At 53.5% G+C, this 24,821-nt stretch overlaps 1 protein-coding gene across 1 annotated transcript; it reads right to left on the reverse strand.

The window, feature by feature from the left end:
* Positions 1–318: 318 nt before the first annotated feature.
* RAB15 (RAB15, member RAS oncogene family) lies at positions 319–20,979 on the reverse strand. Its single transcript, XM_012656178.1, has 7 exons — positions 20,781–20,979; positions 4,202–4,262; positions 3,275–3,335; positions 2,736–2,813; positions 1,973–2,062; positions 683–748; positions 319–530 (listed from the first exon to the last, which is right to left on the reverse strand). Exons 1-7 carry the CDS (start codon positions 20,902–20,904, stop codon positions 372–374), a joined length of 639 nt encoding a protein of 212 aa, XP_012511632.1. The 5' UTR covers positions 20,905–20,979; the 3' UTR covers positions 319–371.
* Positions 20,980–24,821: the final 3,842 nt, after the last annotated feature.

Genomic DNA, 24,821 nt, shown 5'->3' on the forward strand with positions numbered 1-24,821 from the left:
AGAAGGGAGAAAAACCAGAGGAGACAAAACGCACCGAGAAAGAAGGAGCCTTGCAGGGGCCTTGACTCCACGTTGCCTGGGGAGCGCGGGGCGGTGACACGGTGCTCGCGGCACGTTCTGGGGTCAGAGCAGGCCCGTGGCTGGGGGAACAGGCTCAAGGGCACCACTCCAGGGTGGAGGGGCTGGGGCAAAGGCTGCTCGGGGATGACAGCAGAGCTGCTCTCAGGGCTAGGCAGGGGGAGTGGCAGCTACTGGCATTCCACAGGGTCATCAAATGAGAGGGCAGCAGCAGGGTGAAGCCAGGCTCCCCCGTCTGCCCACAGGCCTCCTGAGGGAAGAGGGCGCCGTGTGGGGTGCCCCACGCAGGACTCTCAGCACCAGCAGGTTTTGGAAGAGTTCGCTGGACCCTCAGGTTTGCCCTCCTCTTCCTCCAGCTCTGCTAACGCCAACTCGTTGCTGGCACGTGTCCGGAGACCCTCCAGCTCCTTCCTGTGGGCCTGCAGCACCAGCTCCGTCAGCCGCGTGAACGACTGGAAACCAAGGGCACAGGTTAGTCCAGCGTCCTCTCTTCAGCCCCTGGGCAACACGTGAGGCCCATCTTATCCTGGGGCTCTACCTCTCACCTCCCCACCTTGCTGGACTCAGCCAGCAGGAGCAGACAGCTGGTCACCAGGGCTCTCACCTCTTTAATGTTGAGGTTGGTGCAGGCACTTGTTTCATAAAAGTCCATGCCATACTCCTTAGCCAGCTGCAAGAGAAGGACATTTCTGAAAGAGAGTCAGTAAGGGAAGGGAGGTGCCCACGCCACCAGGCACACCCTTCTGCCATTGCACTCACAGACCGTGCTACGTAGTGACAATCTCCCAGAGCAGATAACTTCTCCGACCACACTGGGAGCTCTAAGACATAGGCTGGCAGAGGTGGGGGCAGAGGCTCCACAAATACACCTCCCCAACCCGCCCACCCCTCAACACACACACGTTGTGTATCAGGAGACAAAGACACCAAGCTGTTGTGCAGCACGGCACATTGGTGACAAGCAGGGGCTCTGAGTCCAACAGCCCCAGACCAGACTACCAGGGCTGCCACTTAGCAGCTGCACAGCCCTGGGCAAGTTACTGGTGCTCCCTAAGCCCTGGCTTCATCTTCCGTCAAAGGGGCCTGATAGTGTCTATCATCCGAGCTTGTGGAATGATTAAATGGGGTCATACACCTAAAAGCACTTGCTTAGCTCAACGCCACACATGCGGTACTCAATAAATACTATTATTCAAGTAGGCTTTGCCTCTACTTTCGAATTTGTCAATGACCATGTATTATTTTTTATATCAAAAAAATCAATTTTGTTTTAAGTGCTAATGGAAAGCTATTGACTGAAGAGGAAGAGAAAAGCTCTTGAGGCCCATGGAGCAGGTGGATGACTTGTCTGAGAAATATCCCTCTTCCTTTCTGTGCTCTGGGAAGATGATCTCCCTGCAGCCTGGCCACTGCCCCAGCCCCATCCTCCTACCCTCCTACCCTCTCTGTCCCTGGGGCTTCTCAAACAGCAGCCTTCCTCCCCCCATTTTTCTTCCTGCCTCTTTCCAGGCATAATGAGGGACGGGGTGGGATGGGAGATCTGTTTCCTGACTGGAAAATGGCAGCTGTGCCAGGATGCTGTTAGAGACATCAGCAACTTGAAGTCCTTCCTCATCACTAACCCAGGGATGGATGACCTCTTAAGCAGAAGGCAATCCTGCTTTTGGGAACTTGGATGTGGGAGAGTTGCCCAAGAGGTCTTTGTTTGTGGATGGACCCCAAACCACTGACCTGAAGGACAGAGAGGACACCCGCTGAGCATAGCCACTCCACTAGTCCTCAGGGTGCAGGAACGTGTGGGAGGACCCTCTGCTGGCAAACACATTCACACTCTTGGGTCCCCACGCTCAGGACTGGCCCTGGACGTGCGGCAGAGCACCCGGGATGGACGTACCTGCTGCCCTTGCTCTCTCCCCACCTGCCGTTTCTGCTCCTCATCAGCCTTGTTCCCTATAAGGATCTTCTGGACACCTTCTGGTGCATACTGGGGACAAAGGATGGGCAGAACCGTCAGTGGGTGCCACCCTTCCTGCCCATCCCCCACACCATCTGTACTGGCCTCCAAAGCACCACCGAGTTGAAGAGCCTAGGGACAGGGTGGGCTGACTAGATGCAGGTGCCAGGCTCCCCCGCAAGTGCCATAACTGATGCCAGGGGGGTCCTGGAGACAGCTTAGGGCAGGAGATGCTCTGCTAACACTGGTGCTTCCTTGCACGATTGGTATCTGAGCTGGAAGGGACACTGGACTGGAGTCCAGCCCTCATTCTAAAGATGACTAACTGGGGACCCAGGGAGTCCAAATGGCTAGCTCAAGGCTGTACAGCTATTGTGCGGAGCCAGGACTAGAACTGCAATTGTGCAACTCCACCTGCACCTGAGATTTCAGGAAGGAAGCTGCTCACAGGGCAGACTTGGAACTAACTCGTTTCCAGGGAGGACACAGCCATGGAGGCCTGGCGTGGTAAGGAGTGTGAGGGCGTGCCAGCTTCAGCCTCTTCCCCAAGTCTTATTCACCAGCAGGTCTTCACCCAGGGCTGTGGAAGGCAAGGGTTCCTAGAGGCATTTACTCACCAGCCCTCGCGTCGGGCCCTGGCCTCACCTTCCCTCTGAGGAACCCTCTCCCCTCCCCCCACCGGTGGTGAGGCGGCATCTCCTACCTCATCCACGTCACTGACCCACTTCATGATGTGCTGGTAAGAGCGCTCGCTGCTAATGTCGTAGACTAAAAATATTCCCTGAGAGAGAGAGAGAGAGAGAAGAAAAGAAAGACGGGGAGGTGGATGCACACAGAGAGAGCACAGTCACGGGGACAGCAAGGGCTGCGGCACCTTAAAGGTTGGGTTCCACTCTCCCTTCTTGGCATCCAGAAACGTCTCCTTCTCTCTCAGACCCCGCTCCCCCACTGCCACTTCCTAGACCCATCACAGAACTCTCTGGGGTGGAGAGGCACCACGTGCTCTGACCTGGACCTTTGGCCCAGGCTGGAGGTGGAAGTTGGGGCCTGCCTGCAGTAAGTGCTCTGGGAATAACTGATGAATGCATGGTCAGTGAACAACTGACAGATGGCCCTGAGCTCCCTCCCCGGCAGGCGGTCTGAGGGCCCTATTTTGGGGGCCAGTGGCACAGAAATCTCAAACACCCAGTGCTAGGAATGTGGGTGGCTTCTCACTTTCAGACCCCAAAAAGGGTGGCTCACCTGGGCCCGTCGATAGTACTGCTTTGTGATGGTCTGATATCTCTCCTGCCCCGCCGTGTCCCTGCAGTACAAAGCCAGTCCGTCAGAGGAGCAGGGTAGGGAGGGGAGGAGCAGAGCTGGGAGACCCTTTGCCCTTGCAGGAAACACTGGGGAGGTGTGGGGTAAAAAAATCAGGGGTGCTTATATCCCTAAAGGGAGGAAAACACACCTGACTCTGCAGCCGGAGGCTTGGTCATCTGTACCGGTGCTGAGGAGGTCTGCAGGGCCCTAGCCCCTCCTGACAAATGCCCCCCTGGCAGATATCAGGAGCCACAACCATAACTGGGCCTCGGACAGCTCCCTCTAGAACTGGGCCATTGTGGCCAGATTTGGCTGGGCGGAGGTTGGGGAGGGATGCTGCTACACCTCCAGTCCCTGTGGGACCTCTGAAGGCGATGCCCATGCTATTCTGGAACCGGGAGGTAGCTCTAGCCGCTGGCAAAGCCAGTGCTTCCAAGGCCTCCAGGCCAAGGAGCCACAGTGGCACCCTGTGGCTGCTTGTGGAAACTGCACTGTGCTGTACCATGGAACTCTCGCCTGGTCCCACCCTAAGTGATGGGGAGTAGCCCGCCCTCTTCCAACTTAACCACAGGGCACCACAGCCCAAGGAAAAAGGGCACAGCCTAATTCTAAGACAAACTCACAGTAGTTTGCCAATCCCTTCTAGTTCCTGCCCTTGGGTGACTTGTGGTCAATCCCATAAAGTTTCTGAAGAAAGAGATTAGCCATTAAGGCTCACATGAGCAGAGATAGGCTTCTGAGACTTCGCGTCTCTCCATCATAGAGGTGGCTAGTTATCCCGGATGAAGCCTGGGGATCATACGCATGACAGTGGCAGCCAAGCAGCAGCCCAGGGTCATCTCCTCCTTCTCCTCATCCCCAACTCACCAAATCTGTATCCGCACTTTGATGCCATCTACCTCTATGGTCTTCATCTTAAAGTCAACACCTGGAGAAAGGAAGAAGCAAGAAGGTGAGAAGTGAGTGGGAAAAGCTCTGTGCACTCACATTTGAAGGGATTTCGTTTTGGTTTAATTTGGCAAAGAGAGGAGATGAGGCAAGGGCCTTCTTTAACCAAAAACTGATTCTAAAGAAGTGTCTGGAGCTTTGAACGGGGCTTTCCTTTCTCCCTGAGCTGAAAGTTGATGACATTAAAGGGCTTGGGGGACATGGGGAGGCAGAGTGAGGTTGGGGTCTTCCTACTCATAGTTCTGGAGAGAACCACTTGTATTTATCCTTCCTGGAATTCTGATCCCTGGGAATCGCAGCCCACCTTATTTGCCTGTTCTCTCTCTCTCTCCATCTTGCCAACAACCAGGAGGGGTTGCGGTGCTGTTTGGGAACGCGGGGAAGGCATGCGGACCGTTTCAACCATGGCTGGGCATGAAGCCTTGGCACCCAGCAAAAGCCCAGCAAGGCCTCCGTGGATCTGTTGTTGCTAAGTCCTGTTTACTGTTGCTGTTTACTAGAAGGAGCATGGGCTTGAAGTCCCAACTCTGGCCACTTAATGCACAGCTGTGACTTTGGGCACCTTGCTTTACTGAGCCTCCATCTCCTGGTCAGTAAAGTCTTCACTGGGGACATTGCCAATCATCTCACAGGGTTGCTGAGAAGACCAAATGAGATACAGTGCCTGGCCCAATCAATCGCAGCCATCATAACCTAGCACAGCGCCTGGTACATAGCGGGTGCTCACGAGTGACTAACATATGCCCAGAAGAGGCAGTGGCATGACATGTCACTGGGTGAGGGACAGGAAGTGCAGAGTTCTCAGCCCCTCTGCCCATGGGCTGGAGGAGCTAAGCTGCCACAAGACACAGGAACACAAGGGATTTGGCAAAGGAGCCCAGGGCAGAGACCTATTTGGGGAAATTTGCAGCAGGAGAAGTCAGCACCAGCAGCTGCAGCAGGCCTGATTCTGAGTGACGACAAAGTGAAGAAGGGAGATGTTTCAATCTCCCCAACCTTAACTGTACCCAAGCACAGTGCCCAGTGATTCAAGAGCTGTGTCTAGTGGGTTAATTAAGCTCCCTGGAGCCAGGTTAGGAGTGGACATCTTTAGCCACAGCTAAAGGCAGAGTTCTGGACAGCCCGTCCCTAGGCTGCACTGCCCAGCCCAGAAGGCCCCCAAGATGCCAGCATCCCCAACACCTCTGCCGTTCCACTTCTGCATTGGTTATTTGCCAAACAGGAAAACATCTCCCCTTATTCATCCTGTCCCCAGCTTTCTGCAAATACAGACTAAATTCTGTCTCTTTCTTCCCACCACTGAGACCAATCATCATTTAATTACAAGAGAGAAAAAGATTCAGAACAGGCAACCTGAACTAAATCAAGTTGGTCAGACATGAATCATTTTTCGCCTGCCCAAGCTGATTCATATCTACTGAGTTGTACTTTTCCAAATGGGCAATGTCTGGCTGCCATTCTTCCATGTGTGCAGAGAAAGGGGAGGAGGGAAGAAGGAGAGAGGCACCTGGCCTTGGTGGGAGGCAGGCACCCTTATTCCTGCCTGGATAAACAGTTACCAGGAATTTGCTTCTCCCTAATACCTGGCATGGAAGGGAATCAAAAAATTCTGTTTCGTGGTATATAGGGCATTCTTCCAAGCAGAACCAGAAATTTTGTTCATTTTATAATAAACCTAGCTTGTCCTCATACCAGCCTAGCAAGCCTGGTTAAGGACAGTGCCTTGTGCAAAGCGGTCACAAGGGGAGCAGGGAAAGAGAAGGTTTTATGTCTTCCATGAACATTTATGGGAACTACGTGCCCTGCACAGTGCTCGGTGCAACAGAGCAGTGAAAAAGACATGGTCCCCGCTCTTACAGAGCCAAGTGGAAAGGAAGCAAAGGCCCCGAGAGGTGAATAACTAGCCAAGGTCAGCACAGCAAGTGCAGAGATTCAAACACAGACCTGTTCCTGCCAGAGCCCATGCATGAACCTTCGCACTGTTTCCTGGGGGAATGAGAGAGAGTTAAGTGTTCACTAGGCAGACTTAACCCTGCTTAGTTTCCTGTCTCCCTGCGGGGCCTTGAGAAGGGCTTTGCTGGAAGAGGAGCTTCCAATACTAAGCGGGACGGAGGGAGAGAGGAAAGCAGGCGACTGCTACCAGAGGCAGGACCGACAAGGAGACAGGGACGACACTGGAAGTGAGGCTGGGCTGTGATTCCATCTCACTTCCTCCCTCACTTCTTAGCTGTGTGGCCAGGGACTGAGGCTGGGGAATTCTGGGGCTCACAGCCCCCATCCACACCCCCCCACCATCTTGCAACCTAGGCCCTACTGGCCGCCCGATAAAATTTGTCTTCACATCTCCGAGAAGTAAACTGCTTCCATTTTGGTTATTCATACGTACTAACATTTGATGAAAGAAACAGAGTAAGTCTATGTCTTTAGAAAGACTTTCCTCCCTCCCTGCCCACTCACCCCTTTTTAAATTTAAAAAAGGTTAACAGCCCCAGGAACTTCAAGTGGCATCTGTTCCTTCTGCTCTCCATTCCCACACACCCTGGGCCCCCCACGGTGTCACCTACCACTCACGCCCTGGCCCCTTCCCTCTCCCTGCATGGCTGCTGGTTTTTTCCACTGCTCAGAAATGCAGGACAAAGTCAACCACTGGCCTTATTTTGTCCCCTACAGACTCCTGCTCTCTCACCTCAGCTGGCCTCACAGCTGCTCAGCAAATGCTTTACTCACATGTGTGTCCACCTATCACATCCCCATAGCCACTGTCCTCCCGGCTGAAGGCATCAGCCCCAGGGCGCCCCCTCCCCAGCCCCGTGCTCTCCACAGGGTACCTTCTCCACTGTTCCATGGCCCAGAGAAAGGCACCTGCTGAAGCCTCTCCTCTAAGGCCACTTCTCTTCTGCAGTTTCCTGTCTCTCTGCCTTCCCTGAGAACAGTCCTCTGTTCTTCTTCCCAAGTCTCACCTCTCCTCTGTCCTCATCACCCCATCTGGGGCACACCCCTCAGTGCCCCTCTTTGCTGCATCTTCCGTATCCGTGGGAAGAAAAGATGTTCTCCATCTACTTCTACCCCCGGTGCTTTCGCGTTCTGTCTCCTCCAAGGCAGCCAAACTTTAAGGTGCACACGAATCAGCTGGGGACAGTGTTAAAATGCAGATTCTGATGCAGCAGGTGTGGGGTAAGGCCTGAGGTCTGCACGAAGCTCCGCTGGAGCCGGTGGATCACACTCCTGAGTAGCAAGCTTCTAGGACAGCGCTTCTCAAAGTGCATCCCTAGACCTGCAGCGGCAGCAGCGGCAGCATTGGGACTTGTTAGAAATGCAAATTCCCGGGCCCTGCCTCAGCCCTGCAGCTCAGGCCTCTGTTCCACACGATCTCAGGCGGTTCTCACACGTGCCTAAGCTGGAGAAGCACATTCGGATGAATCCTGCACCTGCAGTGTCCGGAGCGGCAACACAGGGTGTCGTTTCTCCAGGTGTGCTTTGCACATCCTCAGCTTTATAATTACCCAGGGCGATTTTTTTAAAAAACACAGCTACCTTGACTTGCCTAGAGCTGCGGAATCATAATTTGAGAGTGAGGCCCAGAAACCTGTATTGTTGACAGCACTGTGGGTGATTTTTAGGTAGAGGAAAGTTCAGGAGCTCTAATGTAGTAGAGGAGACATCCATTGGCATTGAATCCTGGGTTTGGCACTTGCCGTGTGACTTCAAGCAAGTCTTAACTTCTCCCGGCTTTAACTTTCCTATCTGTAGAACGAGACACTCGCCTCGTAAGGGTTGCCGTGGGGTATAAATTCAACGATGTAGGCAAAGCACCTAACACATTGCAGTTCTCTCATTCCCACCTTCCCTCTGCTGAATAAAGGCTTCCCGGGAGCAGCCAGGAAAACTGTCCCAGAGAACCCCTGAAGTGGAAGGAATTAAAGACTTGTCCTTTGCTACCAGATACCCTTGCGTCTAGGGACCTGCAGCACCAACATCATCAGGGAGCTTGTCAGAAATGCAGATTCTCAGGGCTCACCCAGCCATGCTGAGGCTTATGCACATTGAAGTCTGAGAACCACCATCTAGGAAGGGCACAGTGGCTCACGCCCGTAACCCTAGCACTCTGGGAGGCCGAAGAGGGAAGATCAATTGAGGTCAGGAGTTTGAGACCAGCTTGAGCAAGAGTGAGACCCATCTCTACTAAAAATAGAAACAAACAAACAAAAAATTAGCTGGGCATGGTGGTGAACGCCCGTAGTCCCAGCTACTTGGGAGGCTGAGGCAGGAGGATCACTCGAGCTTGAGCCCAGGAGTTTGAGGTTGCTGTGAGCTAGGCTGACACCACTGTACTCTAGCCCAGGTGACAGAGTGAGACTGTCTCAAAAAAAAAAAGAGAACCACCATCTAGCACAGCTCCAAGCAGAACCACACCCAAAGCCCATGCTATTAACACTACTTGTCTTTATAGCACACCCCTTGGCTGTGGAGCCCCGAGCCCTGGGAAGAAGGCAGGAATGGGCACTGCCAGAGAGAGGCCCAGACAGGCCAGGAAACTTATGCCTGCTCCCACATCCCACGCTGAGCCAGACTGGAAAACTGGTCTCTGAAAACCTACCCAGGCTGCTCTTCCCTCGACCAGTGGCTTCCAGCCCTTTGAGGCTAATGAATCTTACTGCTTGTTGACTCACACCCCGGCATACCCATTCTGATACTATGAAGCATCTGGAAGTGAGGCAGTGGGTGCACACGGAGCGAGCCTGCTGCTATGGTCTGAATGTCTGTGTCTCTCCAAAATTCATGTGTTGAAACTTAATCCCCAGTGCAGTGACACTGGGAGGGGATTTGGTCACGAGGGTGGAGCCCTCATGCATGGGATCAGTGGCCCTGCAGATGAGGCCCGAGGGAGCTTGTTCGCCCCCTTTTACCTTCTGCCACATGAGGACACAGCTAGAAGGTGCCACCTTTGTAGCAGAGAGCAGTCCTCATCAGACACCAAATCTGCTGGCCTTGATCTTGGACTTTCCAGCCTCCCAAACTGTGAGCAGTAAATTTCTGTTGTTTATAAGTTACCCAGTCTAAGGTCTTTTGTTATAGTAGCCCTGACTGACTAAGACACCCACCATAACCTATTTTCAGGGACACCCTTGCTCCTTGAGATAGTTCATGACTGCAGTACGCCCAGATTCATCACCCTGACAGTGTCCCTACGACAGCGTCTACTTCCTTTCCTGGGTACAAAAGGAACAGGGTTGATAGTGTTAAGAAACAAGCAAACCACCTCTACTTAGCTCCAGCAGAGGTTCGTGGGGACCCTAGGGGCCCAGGAGGAGAAAGTCAGAAACAGGGCCCTCTCCCGACCAAGTACCCCAAGCACAGTGAGCAACTCATTGTTTTTCCCAGCACAGCATGTGTCCAGCATGGTGTCTGCCACACCCAGTGTCCCTCTCTGGCTAGAATATCAGCCCAAAACTCCTGCTCGGGGAAGCAGGGCTGGGTGCAGCATGTTCTTTGTGCAGAAGCAGCTTCTGACAGGACCGTGCATGGGCTTGCAGGTGACCTGGCCAGCAGGGACAAGGGAGTTAGCTAAGCTGATCAAACCAGCTCCCTCCAGACAGGGCAGAGGGGACGAGCCAGTTGGCAGTGAGAGGAGCAGGAGGCAGACAGACACTCAGAGAGAAGTAGGGCGGCCTGAAGATGACGGGCATGCTGGCTGGAGTTGGAGCTGGGTGCGCTGGGTCCCGGCATAGCCGCCAGTCCAGACACCACGTTCAGCCCCTGGGTATCCACACAGCACATGCCCCTTTTCTTAGTGACATCTGGGAGCGCCTCAGGGTTGCCTAAAGATTCACAGCCTGTGGCTGTCCACTGCTGCCTAGTGGCTCCCCCACACTGGGGGCAAGAGACGCTTTGGCTGCGGGGCCGGGAGGAAGACGTCTAAAATAACGCTCCCCACTCCTTACTATCCTCTGTTTTTTGTCTTCTAGCCCCAACTAGACATAAAGAACCAAGAGGCAGAGAATATATTTTGTGCCTTACAAAGTTTTGTTTTGTTTGCTTGTTTGTTTAAATCTCAGCCCCTGTGCCAGCACAGTGCCAGGCACAAAAGCAATTCCGCGAAAGGAACCTCTGCCCCAGAAAGCATATGGAGAGCTGGGTGCCCGTGGCTCAAGAGCACCCATGTGAACACCTCACAGACACTGGCGAGAAAAGCTCCTCAGTTAAGTGACTGTGCCAGGTCCTGACATACCCATGGACGGTGCTGCTCTCAACATGTCGCTGTGGCCTGAGGCAGCCCCAGGCCCTTCACTCTTCCTGCTGTGTTCCTGGCTGTGTGGCCTCTGCCCCCCCAGCAGCAGCCCCTGTGACTGCCAGGCCACACCTGGAGCCTGGAGTGCAGGGCTGGCACTGCCCTGGGAGAAATGGGAGGACAGGAGAGGCCCTCCTCTGGGCACGGGGGGCGGGGGCAGGACCAGGGGAGATGCCTGGCACTCACTCGGCCCTGAGACAGCTCACCTTGGGCAGGTAAACGGGGAAGAGCTGACCGCATCTCCAGTCTCGCAGAGGAGGTGCTATGAAGACTGTGGAAAGGAGAAAGGGCACATCCAGACAAGAGAACACTCCTTCCCATCACCGTTTGCCTCCAAAGAAAGCCCTAGAGCGTGGAGGAAGTGCGGCTCAAGACACAGCAGCGTGGCCACTGAGAACGCGATCAGGAGGTCAGACTTGTTTGCAATCCTGCCTTTTACCACTAATTACCTGCATGGTCTTAGGAAAGCCAGTTAGCCTCTCTTTGCCTGTCTCCTCACCTGGCCATGGGGGCGATAATCTCTGATGTCACAAAAGGTATCAAATCCATAACACAGGGTCTGGCACACAGAGCTTTATGAAGAGTAGCAGAAGCAGCTATCGATCTCCCTCAGGGAAGGATGAGATTAGGAGCCCAGAGACCCAGCATGGGGAATGGCCGAGAGCCCTGGGAAGTAGGTGGGAGGGGAAGAGGTTCCTGTTGGGGAGAGGGTGGAGGGTGCGGCAATGAGCTAGCATTAAGCCAGAATGTTTCAATGAGAAGAGAAAATGCCACTCCTGGTAGAGCCCAGATGGCTCCTAGAGTCTGGCCACAACCTAAATTCTGGCACAGGTAGGGTGTGCCTGTTGGTGGGCCGGGCCAGCACCTCATGGGTTAATGTCAGGTGCCAGCGTGCCTGCCTGCCAAGTGCCACATGCTTCAGTGGAAACAGGACTGCTTCTGGGTGCCAGACGTTATCACCATGATCAACCACAGCCCAAAGGCCCAGCAGCGTGACCTGAGCCTTTTCATTAGCAATGAGACTCCACAAGAAACAACTCAATACACCTGAAACCCAAAGCAGACACCCAATCTCCAGCCGCACTGGCTCCACTTACCAAGCACCAGTCCCAGGAATGCCCCATCCCCTCCCCCTGCAGGAAGTCAGCATGTGCTGACATGTGGAGCTCCTGCAGGTTGTGGCAGGAGGGCACCTCCAAAGAGGTCACCCCTGAGCAACCCTAAAACAAACTTTAGGAAAAGGTAGACCCCAGGGGAGGTGGTTGCCTGACTTTGTCACCCAAACAAGGCATCACAGTAATACCATTTGAAACCCCTCTTCTCTCAGCAAAGAATGTATCAGGAGACCAATAATGCCATCTCCCCCCAGCTAAGGACAGGTGAAGGACAGGGAGGAGAACGACAGACAGGGAGGGCTGGGAGACGGAGCGAGACAAGGGGTCCTGGCTCACAGCGGCCCTCACAGCATGGGGGCACCTGTGCCCAGACCTGCCCCTCGCTCGTCCTGTCCTTCTGTCTGCAGACTCCCAGCTTGCCCTGGCCTGCATGCCGCCCGACTTTCTCCTCTGCAGAGCTGCACACTGTCCCTCACGCTGGCTCCACTCTGGGGAAACGTGGACTCGGGCTCTCTGAACAAAAATGCATTAGCACTCTCACCGCCTTGCTCTGGGAGCGATGGGAAGCAGAAATAAAACAAGGGGCCTGGGTCTTGGCAGACAGAACCCAGATCTTCTAACTCACTCCAAGGCTGTGTTTTAACGTCTAGAGCACTGGGGTCAAGGGCTCTGATTCAGATGACCACCCACAAGAGATACTCGAGATTTCAGAGTGATACTGTTTCTTGTTCAAATCTCAAACAGATGTGTGCATACACACACACACACACACACACACACACACACACACACATGCTCAACATAGGACAGTCAAGAAAGGGGGACCAGGACAACTCTGGGGGCCACCACATTCACATATAAAAAATCTTGAAGGGTCAGTCTTTGGAGACCCTGGACCACAGACCCCAGGGGCTGTCATCACACAGAAGGGTTTCCCAGTCAAACACGCACTCTCCGGACGCTGGAAGGAATGGATGGCCCCAGTGCTCGAGCCCTAGAAGCTCCTAACTCAGAGCCCCTGGATGCAGACGTGGTCCCGGAAGGTGGAGCTGATGGGCATCCTCTGACACCAGCAGTGACCCAAACCACAGATAACCCTGACCCTAGTCTAAGACACCGACCCCTCACCTCTGCATACACTGAGGAAGACCCCACACACACAGGGATCACAGGAGGCCCTTTCTCACTCCCTGCTATGTCTGAGCTTCTCCTATGACAGGTCTCTGAGCAGAAGAGTGAAAAACTACTAGAAAGTTCACCCTTGCAGAATACCCCTCTCTTCTCACATTCCCAAACCCGCGCCTAGCATGGTGAGCTTTTCACTGTCTTACGAGTCCCAAGAAAACGATACTACCTGCAACTTCCCTCAGGGAAGAGCAAGAGTCCTCTAGGAAAATGCATGCATGCATTCATTCATTTGTTCACTCATTCATTCAAACTGCTACTGAATGCTTACTATGTGCCAAGAACTAAGCTAGGTACTAGGAGACAAGCAGTGAACAACACAGAAAGATCTTTGTTGTCAGGGAGCTTCCATTCTAGAGCGGAAGACAGGTAAGTAACTAATGCCTAACTTCAGAGAGCAGTGGGTGTTACAAAGCAAAAGCAGGAGCAGCAGTAGCGACCCGTGTGCAAGCTACTTTAGACTGGCTGGTCAGAGAAGGCCTTTTAAAGGAAGTGACATTTGAGGTGAGACCTGAATGACAAGAAGGCACCAGCAGGGAAGAGATCTGAAGGATCCCGAGAGCCTCTGTGACATGTGCAGTGTGCTCCAGCCACCCGCCCCTCTCCCCTTTGGCAGACCTTGCACCTGGGCCTCCCCTCCCTGAGCCTGCTGGGTGGCAGGGGCACCACTGAGGCATCCAAGACCTGCCAGGCCACCGACCCCTCATTCCTGCAGCTGCCTCCTCCTGCGCCAGCATCACAGGCAGGGCTGCGCTGACCGGCAGCAAAGGTTCAGGGAAGAAGAGGGCCTCCAGGTGCCTCTGCCCTCACCCAGAGCCGCAAAGCAAGCTCCTAGCAAGGATCTGGAGCTGAAGCTGGTATGACCATGGCGTGGCCGCTCCCAGCTGGCCCCAGCCAGGCTGAAGAGCAGCAGCCCCATTCTCAAGGCTCTTCCCCACCCCCTTGTCCCCTGGGGAATCCTACTTAGTCTTCATAACCTCACTTAAATGTCACTTCCTCTTTGAAGCCTTCACCAACCTCCCCAGGAGGGATTTCTCACTACTCTGTGATTGCAAAGCATCCTGACATTTCTTCTGCATAATATTCTGAGGTGGTTTGGATGCCTGACTCCCCAGCTACACTGGGAGCTCCCAGAGGGCAAAGCAGCATCTTATTCATTTCATATTCTCAATGCGTGGCAGGAGGGAGATCACTAAATATCACTCGATGGAGTTGAAAAAAGAAAAAATGAATGAGTGAATGAATAAATGAATGAAGTCAGTACACACCTGGAGAAAAGATCAGCAGGGAGAAAAGTTTAGGGACAGTGACCAGAGAATATACCCACATTTCAAAGTCACCTGCTGGCCCTGCCTTTAGAGCACAGTGCCACAGTCACCGAGTTCTCAGTAAACCTGTGATCATAATGGTGATGGGGACAACATCCTCAGAGGCCCTCCCCCAACTCCTCTGTCACAGGCCTGACTCTCCCTCAGGGGGTCGTGCAAAGGGAGCAGAACGTGCCAGCAGTGGGGGCACGGCCACCCCTCAGTCCCCGAGCCCCCACGTGGGAAGGGGCACTCGCCCTCTCCCCCTCGGCTCGCAGGAGAGAGGTTCCACGTGGCAGCCTGCAGAAGGGACTTCTGGGACAAAGGGCGTGCCCAAAGCCAGTCTGGAGAAACTGGAGGACAAGGGACAGTTCAAGTTTGGATCACCTCCATGCAAGACGGGAGTCATAACTTCTCTCGGGGCCTCGCTTTTCCCAGTTATAAAATGGGGTTGATGATTAGCCCTTTCCTCCTCAGTGGGAGGAATCAAATGTCCAGGAAGCCCTGTGCCTCCTTGACAAAGCTCACTGGCCAGGCAGGACAGCCAAGGAGAGCTCAGAGGCCTGTACAGAAAACTGGCAGTTTTACAGGGAAACTGGTGCAAATATTGGATTACAGAAGGCGGCACTCTGAGAAGAGCTAGTGATCAGGGTAGAAGGGTAATGGCCAAATATCAACTTTCATGTTATAAAGCTCATCGCCAACCTGTCTGGGAAGGAGGGAGGTGGCGGCGAGGAGGCGGAAGGAACAGAAACCAGGGAGTGCAGAGAAGCAGGAGGGAACCCAGTGCTCCAAGCCGTGGGTGAATCTGCAGATCTGTGGATGTCGCATAGATTGGCTGAAACCCTCTGCGGGTTTCAGACATGTTCTTTCCAGGGATCGTGTCCTTGGGGAAGGTGAGGGTGGCTGGGTCTTAGCCTATGTCAGAAGGAGGAACAGAGGCCTGACCCTTGAGGCAGAGCCACCCCTGCCCCTTGAGTCACCTGATGGCCTTGTACCTCCTCACCACCTCCCACTTCCTTCTCAGATGCTGGCACTGCCAGGGCAATGGGGGTACTGGGGCAGAAACTGAAACGAAACACAGAGCCTACTTGTGCTCCCCTGCACTGTAATCCGGCCCCCGGTTTCTGTTTTGTTCACCCCGTATCCTCAGCTCGCGGCACAGCGCCTGGCACACGCGGTGTTCAGTAGATAGTGTCCGAGTGACCGAATGCACAAGTGAGGGAGAGCATGACCTCTCAGCACACTGTTGACAGTTTATTAATCTCTACAACATTCTTATAAGCCAGGAATAATAATAATAATAATAAGGTGATGATGACGATGGCTGCTACATTTTACTGAGGGCTCTGCCAAGTGCTTTGTATCCATTAGCCTCTGTAATCTTCACAACCTTTAAGTAATATTCTGTTACTGTCTTCAATTTATAGAGGCAGAAACTAAGCACAAAGATGTTACCTAAGTGCCTGAATGTCATAGAGGCAGTGAGGCTACAGCCTGGGCTTTTCCCATTCTACTCACTTCTCACCTTCCCTTCCTTCCTACAGGGCCTAGGAACAGGGTGGGAGAGGCTCGAGGGCTAGAGGGGAGCTAAGACCTGCCAATGCAGGGCAGCGCCAGACCCAGCCCTGACCCTCCACAACTGTCACCCTGCACGTGTACCCAGCTCCTCTCAATCTGGAAACCCGCAGCCCCCAGGGCCCTAGTGCCCAAGCATGTGCCCCAGTGACTGTTAGGTCACTCAATTCCAGGCTCAGACCTCCCCCCTCAGTCACCACAAGCCCTTGCCCCAGGCAGCTAGAGCCAGTTCCAACAGAACTTCCTGAGCAAGGTGACTGGGCAGCAGCAAAGCCAGCCTGAGAAAGCAGCCCTGAAGCCACAGGAGTCCAACCAGTCCAACCAGAAAGTCCACAGGCCACAGCTTCCTCCTCACCCAGAAGGGGTGTAGCCCCAGGGTGGCCTTTAAAACAAAAGGTCCAGGGACCAGGTGGCAGGTCTACTCAGGGAAGACCAAGGATGGGAGGGAGAAAACCAATTTCTGGGTAGTCCCTTTAGTTTGCATTCACGGCTTCCGTTTCACTGCGCAGAAAGGTCCTCAAAGGTCCTTTGAACATAGATGTCCATGTGGGACATCTTCTCCCTGCCTGGGCAGACAGCACAGGTCGCATGATGATCCTTTCAGAGGATGCCGGTTTGATGAGTTTGAACCACTCTCCACTTCTGGAGGGAAACTACGGCAGGCGACTGTGTGGAGGTGGGTGTTGGTGCAGCAGGCGGGTGGGCGGCCTGAATGCCCAGATGCTACCACAGCCCTCCGATGGTGTCCCTGCTCCCAGCCAACATCGTCAGGACCCTCCTCAAAACCCTTTTCTACCATCGCCAAGGCTCATGTTCCCCCTCTTTGGCCAGGCCCTCGATGCCCTCTGCCAACAGGTCCCGACACTTACTCCTTAATTTAACAACATGGATGGGGGTCTGCCTGGCCCTGCACTGGGAACTATGAAAACAAAGAGGAATAAGATTTGGCCTCACCCTCAAGGCACTTATAGTTTGGGAGACAGAGAGATAAACAGAGGAACGTTCTCACTCTTCTCCTACAAACTCTCTTCTGCTGCAGCCAGACTGCCCAGAGTCCCAGGGACACCCACGCGGTTCCCACCTCTGTTATCTCTGCCATGCTACTCCATCTGCTGCAGGAGCAGCCCACACACGGAGGCCTAGCTTCATCCCTCCCTGCCAGTTCTAGGCCACAGGGCCTCTCTCCTTCTCCAACCCCCGGCAGCACTTGGTCGTGGCAACAGCACTCATGGTCCCACCACCATTCGCTGGCTGCTTTATGGCGCATCTCACGTCATAATTTAGCTTCTGATACCCACTGTAAGACCTTCGTTCAGAGTAACCGTAGTGATCCTAATCGATCCCTTACATTTGAAGTGTGTTTCATCAAGTGCTTTCAGATATATTATCTCATCTTGGCAATAGCTCCTTTTTGCCTATGTCTTGCCTCCCCAACGAGATTATAGGCTTCTGTGGGCAGAAAAAAGTAGGCAGCTATATGTCTCTAAAATGTCTGGCACGGCACTTTGTGGTGAATGCTCGATTAATTTCTTTAACAGGTAAGAAAAGGGATGACCGCGCCCCTCTGCACCCAGCCCCATCTGGGCCAGCACAGCAGCATGGCAAGAGAACGCCGGTAGCAGAGCTCCGGCTGCAGGGCCACCTCCCCACCTGCTGGCCAGAAAGAAGAGACGGATGGGGAGAGGGACATTCAGTGCCTCAGTCTAGGGAGGTCTCCTCCCTGCTCCCTGGCAGGCTGTCTCTGGAATATCACCGGCTTGTGGAGTACACAGTAACTCACAGAAGTGCCATCAACATGAGGTGAGCCAAGAATCTGGTTTATCTTGGCACTAATTGGTGAATTGTCTTGTTTTCCCCATTCATTAAAAAAAAAAAAAAAAGACCCTGGGGGAGGGGGCAAGGGGCCTAGGTCAATGCCCAGTCTGGTCAAAGGGTATGGTTTGGACAAGGCACAGCTTGAGAGTGGTGACTGTGAGTATCATTCATCTTGGAATCTCTAGGTCTTAGTGCACAGCCTAGCACGCAGGACACACACTTTTTAATAAGTTAATGAACAGGGCTGGGAACGGTGGCTCACGCCTGTAATCCTAGCACTCTGGGAGGCCAATGCGGGTGGATAGTTTGAGCTCAAGAGGTCGAGACCAGCCTGAGCAAGAGCGAGACCTTGTCTCTACTAAAAACTAGAAAGAAATTAGCTGGACAACTAAAAATATATATAGAAAAAATTAGCCGGGCATGGTGGCACATGCCTGTAGTCCCAGCTACTCGGGAAGCTGAGGCAGAAGGATCGCTTGAGCCCAGGAGTTTGAGGTTGCTGTGAGCTAGGATGACGCCACGGCACTCTAGCCCGGGCAACAGAGAGAGACTCTGTCTCCAAGAAAAAAGAAAAAAAAGTTAATGAACAGGACTTGGTAGCACCCATTTCCTTGGCTCCTTGATTTGTCTCCTGGCTGCTGCTTCCATCTCCATGGGAAACTTTCTGTATCACTTAAGGAAAAAGCTTTTCTTGACCATCCAACACCTTCGCTTAGGTTTTAGTTAATGCTGAAAAACAGATCCAAGACACGGTAGAATCACAAGCCCTTAGTTAAGTTTTAAATAGGAAAGCATTTACAAAATGCAGCTGCGCAGGTTACAAAAGGCTGGTATGAGGAAAGATAGATTTCTTTCTATTCCACAGAACCCAAACTCCTAAAGAGTCTTGTGGAAAGGGGGACCAAGCCATGAGCAGCAGAGGAAGGACTCTGGGGACCATCTTCAGGTTTTAGACCAATATCCCAAGGGCCTTCAGGGGTGAGGGTGCTGCAGAGACACCCCTACCAAGTTCACTGATTTACCTCTGCCCCAAACTGGTCTTCCCTAGAGAGTTTCTGAGGAAGTCCCTGTGACCTGTCTACTATCCACCTATTAGCAGGCAGAAGCTGTAACAAGGGACATGACAAGGTGAAGAGATAAGAAGAAGGGCTGGTGATTGGAGGTGTGGGGCAAGGGACTCTCTGTAATGAAAGCACCAGCCTCAGAGGGCCATTCCGGTATTTTAGAAACAGGGGTTCCCTCATTTTCCTGCTGAAAAGGAGGACACGAACACGTGTCTCCTAGGGGATGCTAACTGCCACGACACTAAGCAGGAGGCCTAAGAGCTTCTAAAATGAGGTGGTTGAAGGAGGCCCTCAAGGGGAAAAGCCCAGGTTACTCCTAGGACTTGGAATGTGGCCAGGATCCCAGGGTGCAAACTGCTGCTCTTCAGGTAAAAGCCAGGGGGCCCCCAGGCAGCCCACAGCTCTCTGCAGATAGCTCAGCTGCTCCTGGCACAAGGCCCATCCCAAAAATAGCCACTGCAAGTTTCCTTAAATGATAACCTGCTGCCCTTTGTCCCAGAGCCTGCAACCTGTCCCCATACCCCAGCTGGTTCCTCTGCCACTCCCTCTGTCACTCCCATGCCTGTCTCCAACACCTGCCTCTTCCCTGAACCTGACCCAGCAGGCAGCCTCCCCTTGGCCAAGGCTCCCTATCCATACCTTACCCTTCTCTCTGAAATGTCTCTCATCCAAACTGTGGCCCAGCCCAAGCTCCTGGGTCTCCTAGGGGCTTGCCTTATAGCTCCTTTGAGAAAGATGGATGAGTTCCCTGACCCTAAGCTCTTTGAAGATAGCAAAACAAGGAGAGAAAGAGACCAATGAGCTCAATGATAAGGACAACAGTAAGAGCAATCAGCATTTGCCCAGCTTCACAGTGTGTCTTTGTGCTAAGTGCTTTGCACATTATCTCATTTAATCATTACAACACCTTGAGAGGTAGGTACCAGTATTATACCCATTCTACAGATGAGAAACTAAAGCTCAGAGGCTTAAGTGATATTCAAGGTCACTCTGCCCCAAAGTGAGGTCTCCAGGTCTGTCTGACAACAAAGCCTGCCTCTTAACTCTGTTAAGGCTCTGTTCCTCCTGGCTCTATCTGCTCCCTCTTCTCTCTTGGCAAGAGTGTGTTTTGAGGGAGGGGAGAGGGTGGGGGTGGAGATGAACCCTCAAGAGGAAGATGAGTGCTGGGTCCTCCCAGATGGCAGCAGGGACTTCTAGGAGAGCATTCCGATTGGATAGCCAGCCAGCCAGCAGGTGTTTCCAGGGGCCTGGGCAATGCAGAGGCTACTCCAGGGCTGAGGAAGCATGGAATCTGTTAGGTGGGGGTGGAATTTCCTCAGCTCAGACTTCCCAGAAGAGGGTTCCTTTCAGAGGGGAGGCCTCAGACCCACTCCTAGAAGAGAGTGTTGTCTAGGATGCCAGCAGGCCTTGTCTCTTTAACCAGAGGCTTCAGCACTGCCAGACCAGAGACATATTCTAAGGCAGGTACTGCCTGCCTTCTAACCCCCTGGTCTGGACAAGTATTCCTGGCACTCCTCCACCCTCTTCAGCCTTCCTCAAAACAAATGCTTGAGTCAACTGGCTCATCCCTTTCTCCTGCACTGTGGCTTCTCCCCTCATCTGTGCCTCCTCCAGGTGTCCTACCTTGCGCTTACCTTCATGGCTGTACCCTGGAAACCAATCCCTTTGACCCTCCCTTCCTCTCTTCCCCATCCTGGCTCCACATTGGGTCGCCCTGAAGTGAGGGTACCTCAGTTACTCTGCTCCCTGAGCACAAGCTTTACTTCCCCTCCCCCTCTCCAGTTGGGGGCGTGGGGATTTTATTTCAGTGGCTATGATTCTCGCTGCCCCAACTCAGGGTACCAGGCCTACACCCGCTCCCCATTTTCTCCTTCGATAGGAGGGATGGAAGTCTTCCCAGCGAGGGGGCGCAGATCCTGCTCTAGTCCCGGACGGCAGGGAGCAGGGACACCCTTGCCTGCAGGGACCGATGCTCAGGTCCCCAGCCGGTGGCCCGCTCACCCCGAGATTTATTCCTCGCCCTGGCCTCCCGCGCCACCTCCTCTAGCCCAAGGGGCAGACAATCGCCCCCTGGCCTGGGATGGGGGCGACCGCGGAACCCGCCCGGCGGGGAGGGTGGGGCGCCCTCGGGCCACCGCCCCTTACCGATGGTGGAGATGTGCGAGGAGTGGAACTCGTTGTCGGTGAAGCGGCAGAGCAGGCAGGTCTTGCCCACCCCGGAGTCCCCGATCAGCAGCAGCCGGAACAGCACATCGTACTGCTTCGCCATGGCTGGGGCTGGAAGGGGCTGGAAGGGGCCGGGGGCTGCGGGCGGGCGGCGGGCTCAGCCCCGCTCGGCCGCTGCCATCGCGGCCCGCGCCCGCCCGGGGACGCTGCGGGCGGCCAGAAGGAGGCCGGGCCCCGGACTCGCCCGCTCGCTCGGCGCCGGGGAGCGCGGCTGCGGCGGGAGCAGCGCCCGCTCGGAGCGGCTGGGCTCGCGCGCGGCGGTGGGAGGAGAGAGCGGCGGCGGCGGCCCCTGCCCGCCCCTTCCCCGGCGCCGCCGCGAGAGGGCGCGGGGAGCGCGCGGGAGAGCGGGGCCCGGCGGCGGGGGCGAGGCTGGGCGGGGCCCCGGCTCCCCACCCCGGCTCCCCGCCCAGCCTTTTTGTGCCGGGAGCCGGGAGGGGTGGGGGAACATTTTCGTTTTTCCGCGGACGTGCTGAATAGGGCGTTCGGGTGAGCTCCCACCCAGCCCACCTCTACCGTGCTCGCTTTCCGGTCTCATCACTTCCCCGCAAATCCCACCCCAAGCCTGGCCCTGGTAACTCCGCCCCACCGGGGCACCTCGCCGCTGCAGGAGCCTGGCCGGGCCCGACAGTGGTTGGTCCTCACCGGGGCTCACCCCAGGTCGGAAGGCCTCGAGCGGGGTCTGGATTCAAGACTCATCTAAGTCTCCGTGAGCACTCGAGAGTGTTGCTGGAATTCTTCCTCTCTGCCACCTGGCTTCCCCATGACATGTATGACTCTGATGTGGCCCTCCCCCTTCCCCAGTTTTTCTTTAACTGGGGAAAATGCCTACTGACTTCCTTCAGGGCGAAGAGATAGATGATCATAAAAACATCTCTAAATGCAAAATCCTTTGGAGGTGTTGTGCAGGCGTAAGTCTCCGTTTTCCCTCTAAGCTGTTTAGGATAGATGCTGAGGTTGCCAATACCTCGTTTCAGATCACTAAATATCTCTGCTGTGGTGTACACCGGTGGCACCAAAGAATGAATGGGCCTCTCTCGAGACCCAGTTTACTACTAATGAATGTGCTAGCGCCAGAGGGAGACAAATAAATGCTCTCTGGAGCTGAGAAAATTGCCTATTCCTAAGAATGTGTATTAGGGGAAAGCAAGTCTAATCTATTAGATCTTTAAAAAGCAATGAAAAAGGGTGTGTTCAAAGCCGGGATATTGGATAGAGAATGTATTTTTCAGTGGTAGGTCAAGGAAAGTGGTAAGTCCATTTACTTCATTTGAAGAGTTATATTTCAGGCAAAGTGTCTACAATTAAGAAAAAATCCTGAACCTAATAGCTACTTAAGTTACACTAAAAGCTAAAGAAACAGATCCTGTGGATTCCGTTATTTCCAGGTGCGTTTCTCTACATTGGGTTTACGCTGGCTCTCAGGTGCATGCTGAGGGCTCTGGAGTTAGGCACGCTTGGGTTCCAGTCCCAGCTCCATTGCTCACCAGCTGTGCACCCTTGAGCACATTACTGAACCTCTCTGTGCCTCAGTTTCCTCATCTCAAAATAAGGATATTTAGAGTAACTGCCTTACAGGATTGTTGGAAAGATGAAATAAGATAATGCGTGGAAAGGACCTGACACAGTACTGGCACTTGACGCAGTACTGGCACTTGACGCAGTACTGAGTAAATGCGAAGGTACAGAAACGCCCTGTAATGTTTTCCCGATGCACACCTGGGTGGCGAGAACACCCACAGATGAATATGGCCCGGGATGTTTTTGCTCATCTTAGGCCCCACCTGCTGTGATTTTCCTCCTGCCACCGCTGAAGAGAGTACAGAGCACAAGTTCAACTCAGCCTCTTGGGGCACCACGGCTGTCTTCCCACCGATCGGCGCTGTAACGGTAAGTACTCTCCACAGGGCTCCTGACCAGGACCTTTAGTGGCTCTTTGCTGGCTTCTGTTGGAAGAAACAGGAAAGAAGATGCAAGCTGAAGTGGACTCCTCACTCCACTTTGAAAGAAATGGCTTTTCCTAGGCAAGAGGGGAAAGGAAATGAGGTTTCCTGAATGACTCCACATCATGCTTGGCTGACCTCAAATTCAGTAGCTTACATTGCTTTAAAAAATGGTGAGGGGGAATAGTCTAGAAGTCCAAGCTTCAATTATCCATTCTCATCCTGGCTCAGCCACTTTCAGAACCATCATATGGAGATCTGTGTGTGTGTGTGTGTGTGTGTGTGTGTGTGTATGCGGTGAGACGGAGGAGCTAAGATTTGGGGACAATGTTAACTAAAGAACCAAATAGACTAGTGGAGACAACAAAGTTCGCTTTAACCAGGATCTTCGTAAATGAAATACCTAATTCCATCCCCTTCAGTCACTCAGTGGGACATTATGGCATCCTCCCCCATTGTGGTCACCTTAGACTCGGGCAAATTTCAGTAGAGCTGGGAGACATCTGAGGAATGGTTGCTGAACATCTCTCCCACAAGAAGCCTCCTAGAATCAGTCTCTCAATAGTGGTATACTGATTCTTTTACCAGGGAGACAAGTGCCTGCCCCTGCTCACCCCAGCCCCACCCCAGACACACTGAGCACGCTCAAGGCCACCACTGTGGAATATGCCATAGCAACAGCTGAATAACTGGAGGGATGCACCCATAGGCAGCCCATCACCAAGACTCAGCACAGCTGGAGCACGGGGCTCCTCATTGGCCAAGCCCTACGCCTCTTCTCGACCCACACCACGTGTCCAGCTCTGGGCCACTGGCAGTGCATGCACCTCACCACGTGCTCATGGTGCAGAAGGGTTTCCGCCTTGTCTCCGGCTCAGAAGAAACAGGACAGACACCCCACCCTATGGTCTCAGCACTGTCCTCCATTCACATCCTTTTTCTTTTCTGTGACAGAGATGGAGGAAAGAGACTCCGAAATGACAAGGAAAGAGGGGAGTGGGGAGATCGTCAGAGACATGAGCATATTGGGGCTGGAAACAATTCGGATGGTCATCTGTGCTGACACAGCGTGACCCACGGTACCGTTTCAGGTTGTCGGGGCGTCTTGGCCATGACCTTCAAGGCTGCATTGATTTGCTAGGGCTGACATAACAAAGTACCACAGACCGGGTGGCTTAAACAACAGACATTTATTTTCTCACAGTTCTGGAGAAGTGCAAGATTGAGTTGTTAACAGGGTTGGTTTCTTCTGAGGTCTCTCTCCTTGACTGTAGATGGCTGTCTTCACGTGCACATGGTCTCCCCTCTGCCTGTCAGTGTCCTCATCTCCTCAGAAGGACACCAGTCAGATTGGATTAGGGCCACCCATATGGCCTGAATGACCCCTTTAAAGGTCTTATCTCCAAAAATACAGCCACACTTTGAGGAACTGGGAGTTAGGACTTTAACATGAACTTGGGGGCAATGGGGACACAGTTCAGCTCATAACAAGGACCAAACCAGGAGCCTCATCAGGTAAGATTTCCAGTTCAGAGTTGTTTTAGGAATTATTTCATTCTTTAAGAATGGGGAATGAAAGTTGTGGTGTCTTTCTTGTGGCTTGCTGATGGGTGGTCTAGACTGTCAGTGTGGAGGGTTTCGTGATGGGAGAGAATCAGAAGGGAGATTCTTCCCTTTATGAAACTAGAGTTGAGAGACATGACTAGCAACCACAAGCCATGCAATATATGTCATATTCAACTTTTATTGTCAGAGTTATGGTTTGGGCAGACAAGATATAGTCTGCAGTTAGGAATATGTGCAGGAATGAGTCATTGCGTGTATTAGTTAAGGTAATGCTAATTGCTGTAAAGTCTAATGGGCAGCAAGGAGTGAGGAGTGAGGGTGGCTCTGTTCCACAAAGTCACTTAGGCACCCAAGGTGGCAGAAGCTCTGCTATTTTCAACAAGAGGCTCCCATTGCAGGACTCCTTTTCAAAGCAAGATTTGCCTTGCAGGAAGGATGGGGAGAGTGCCTGCCA

The sequence above is a fragment of the Propithecus coquereli genome, unplaced genomic scaffold (assembly GCF_000956105.1).
Source record: "Propithecus coquereli isolate 6110/MARCELLA unplaced genomic scaffold, Pcoq_1.0 Scaffold5, whole genome shotgun sequence".
Classification (NCBI taxonomy): domain Eukaryota; kingdom Metazoa; phylum Chordata; class Mammalia; order Primates; family Indriidae; genus Propithecus; species Propithecus coquereli.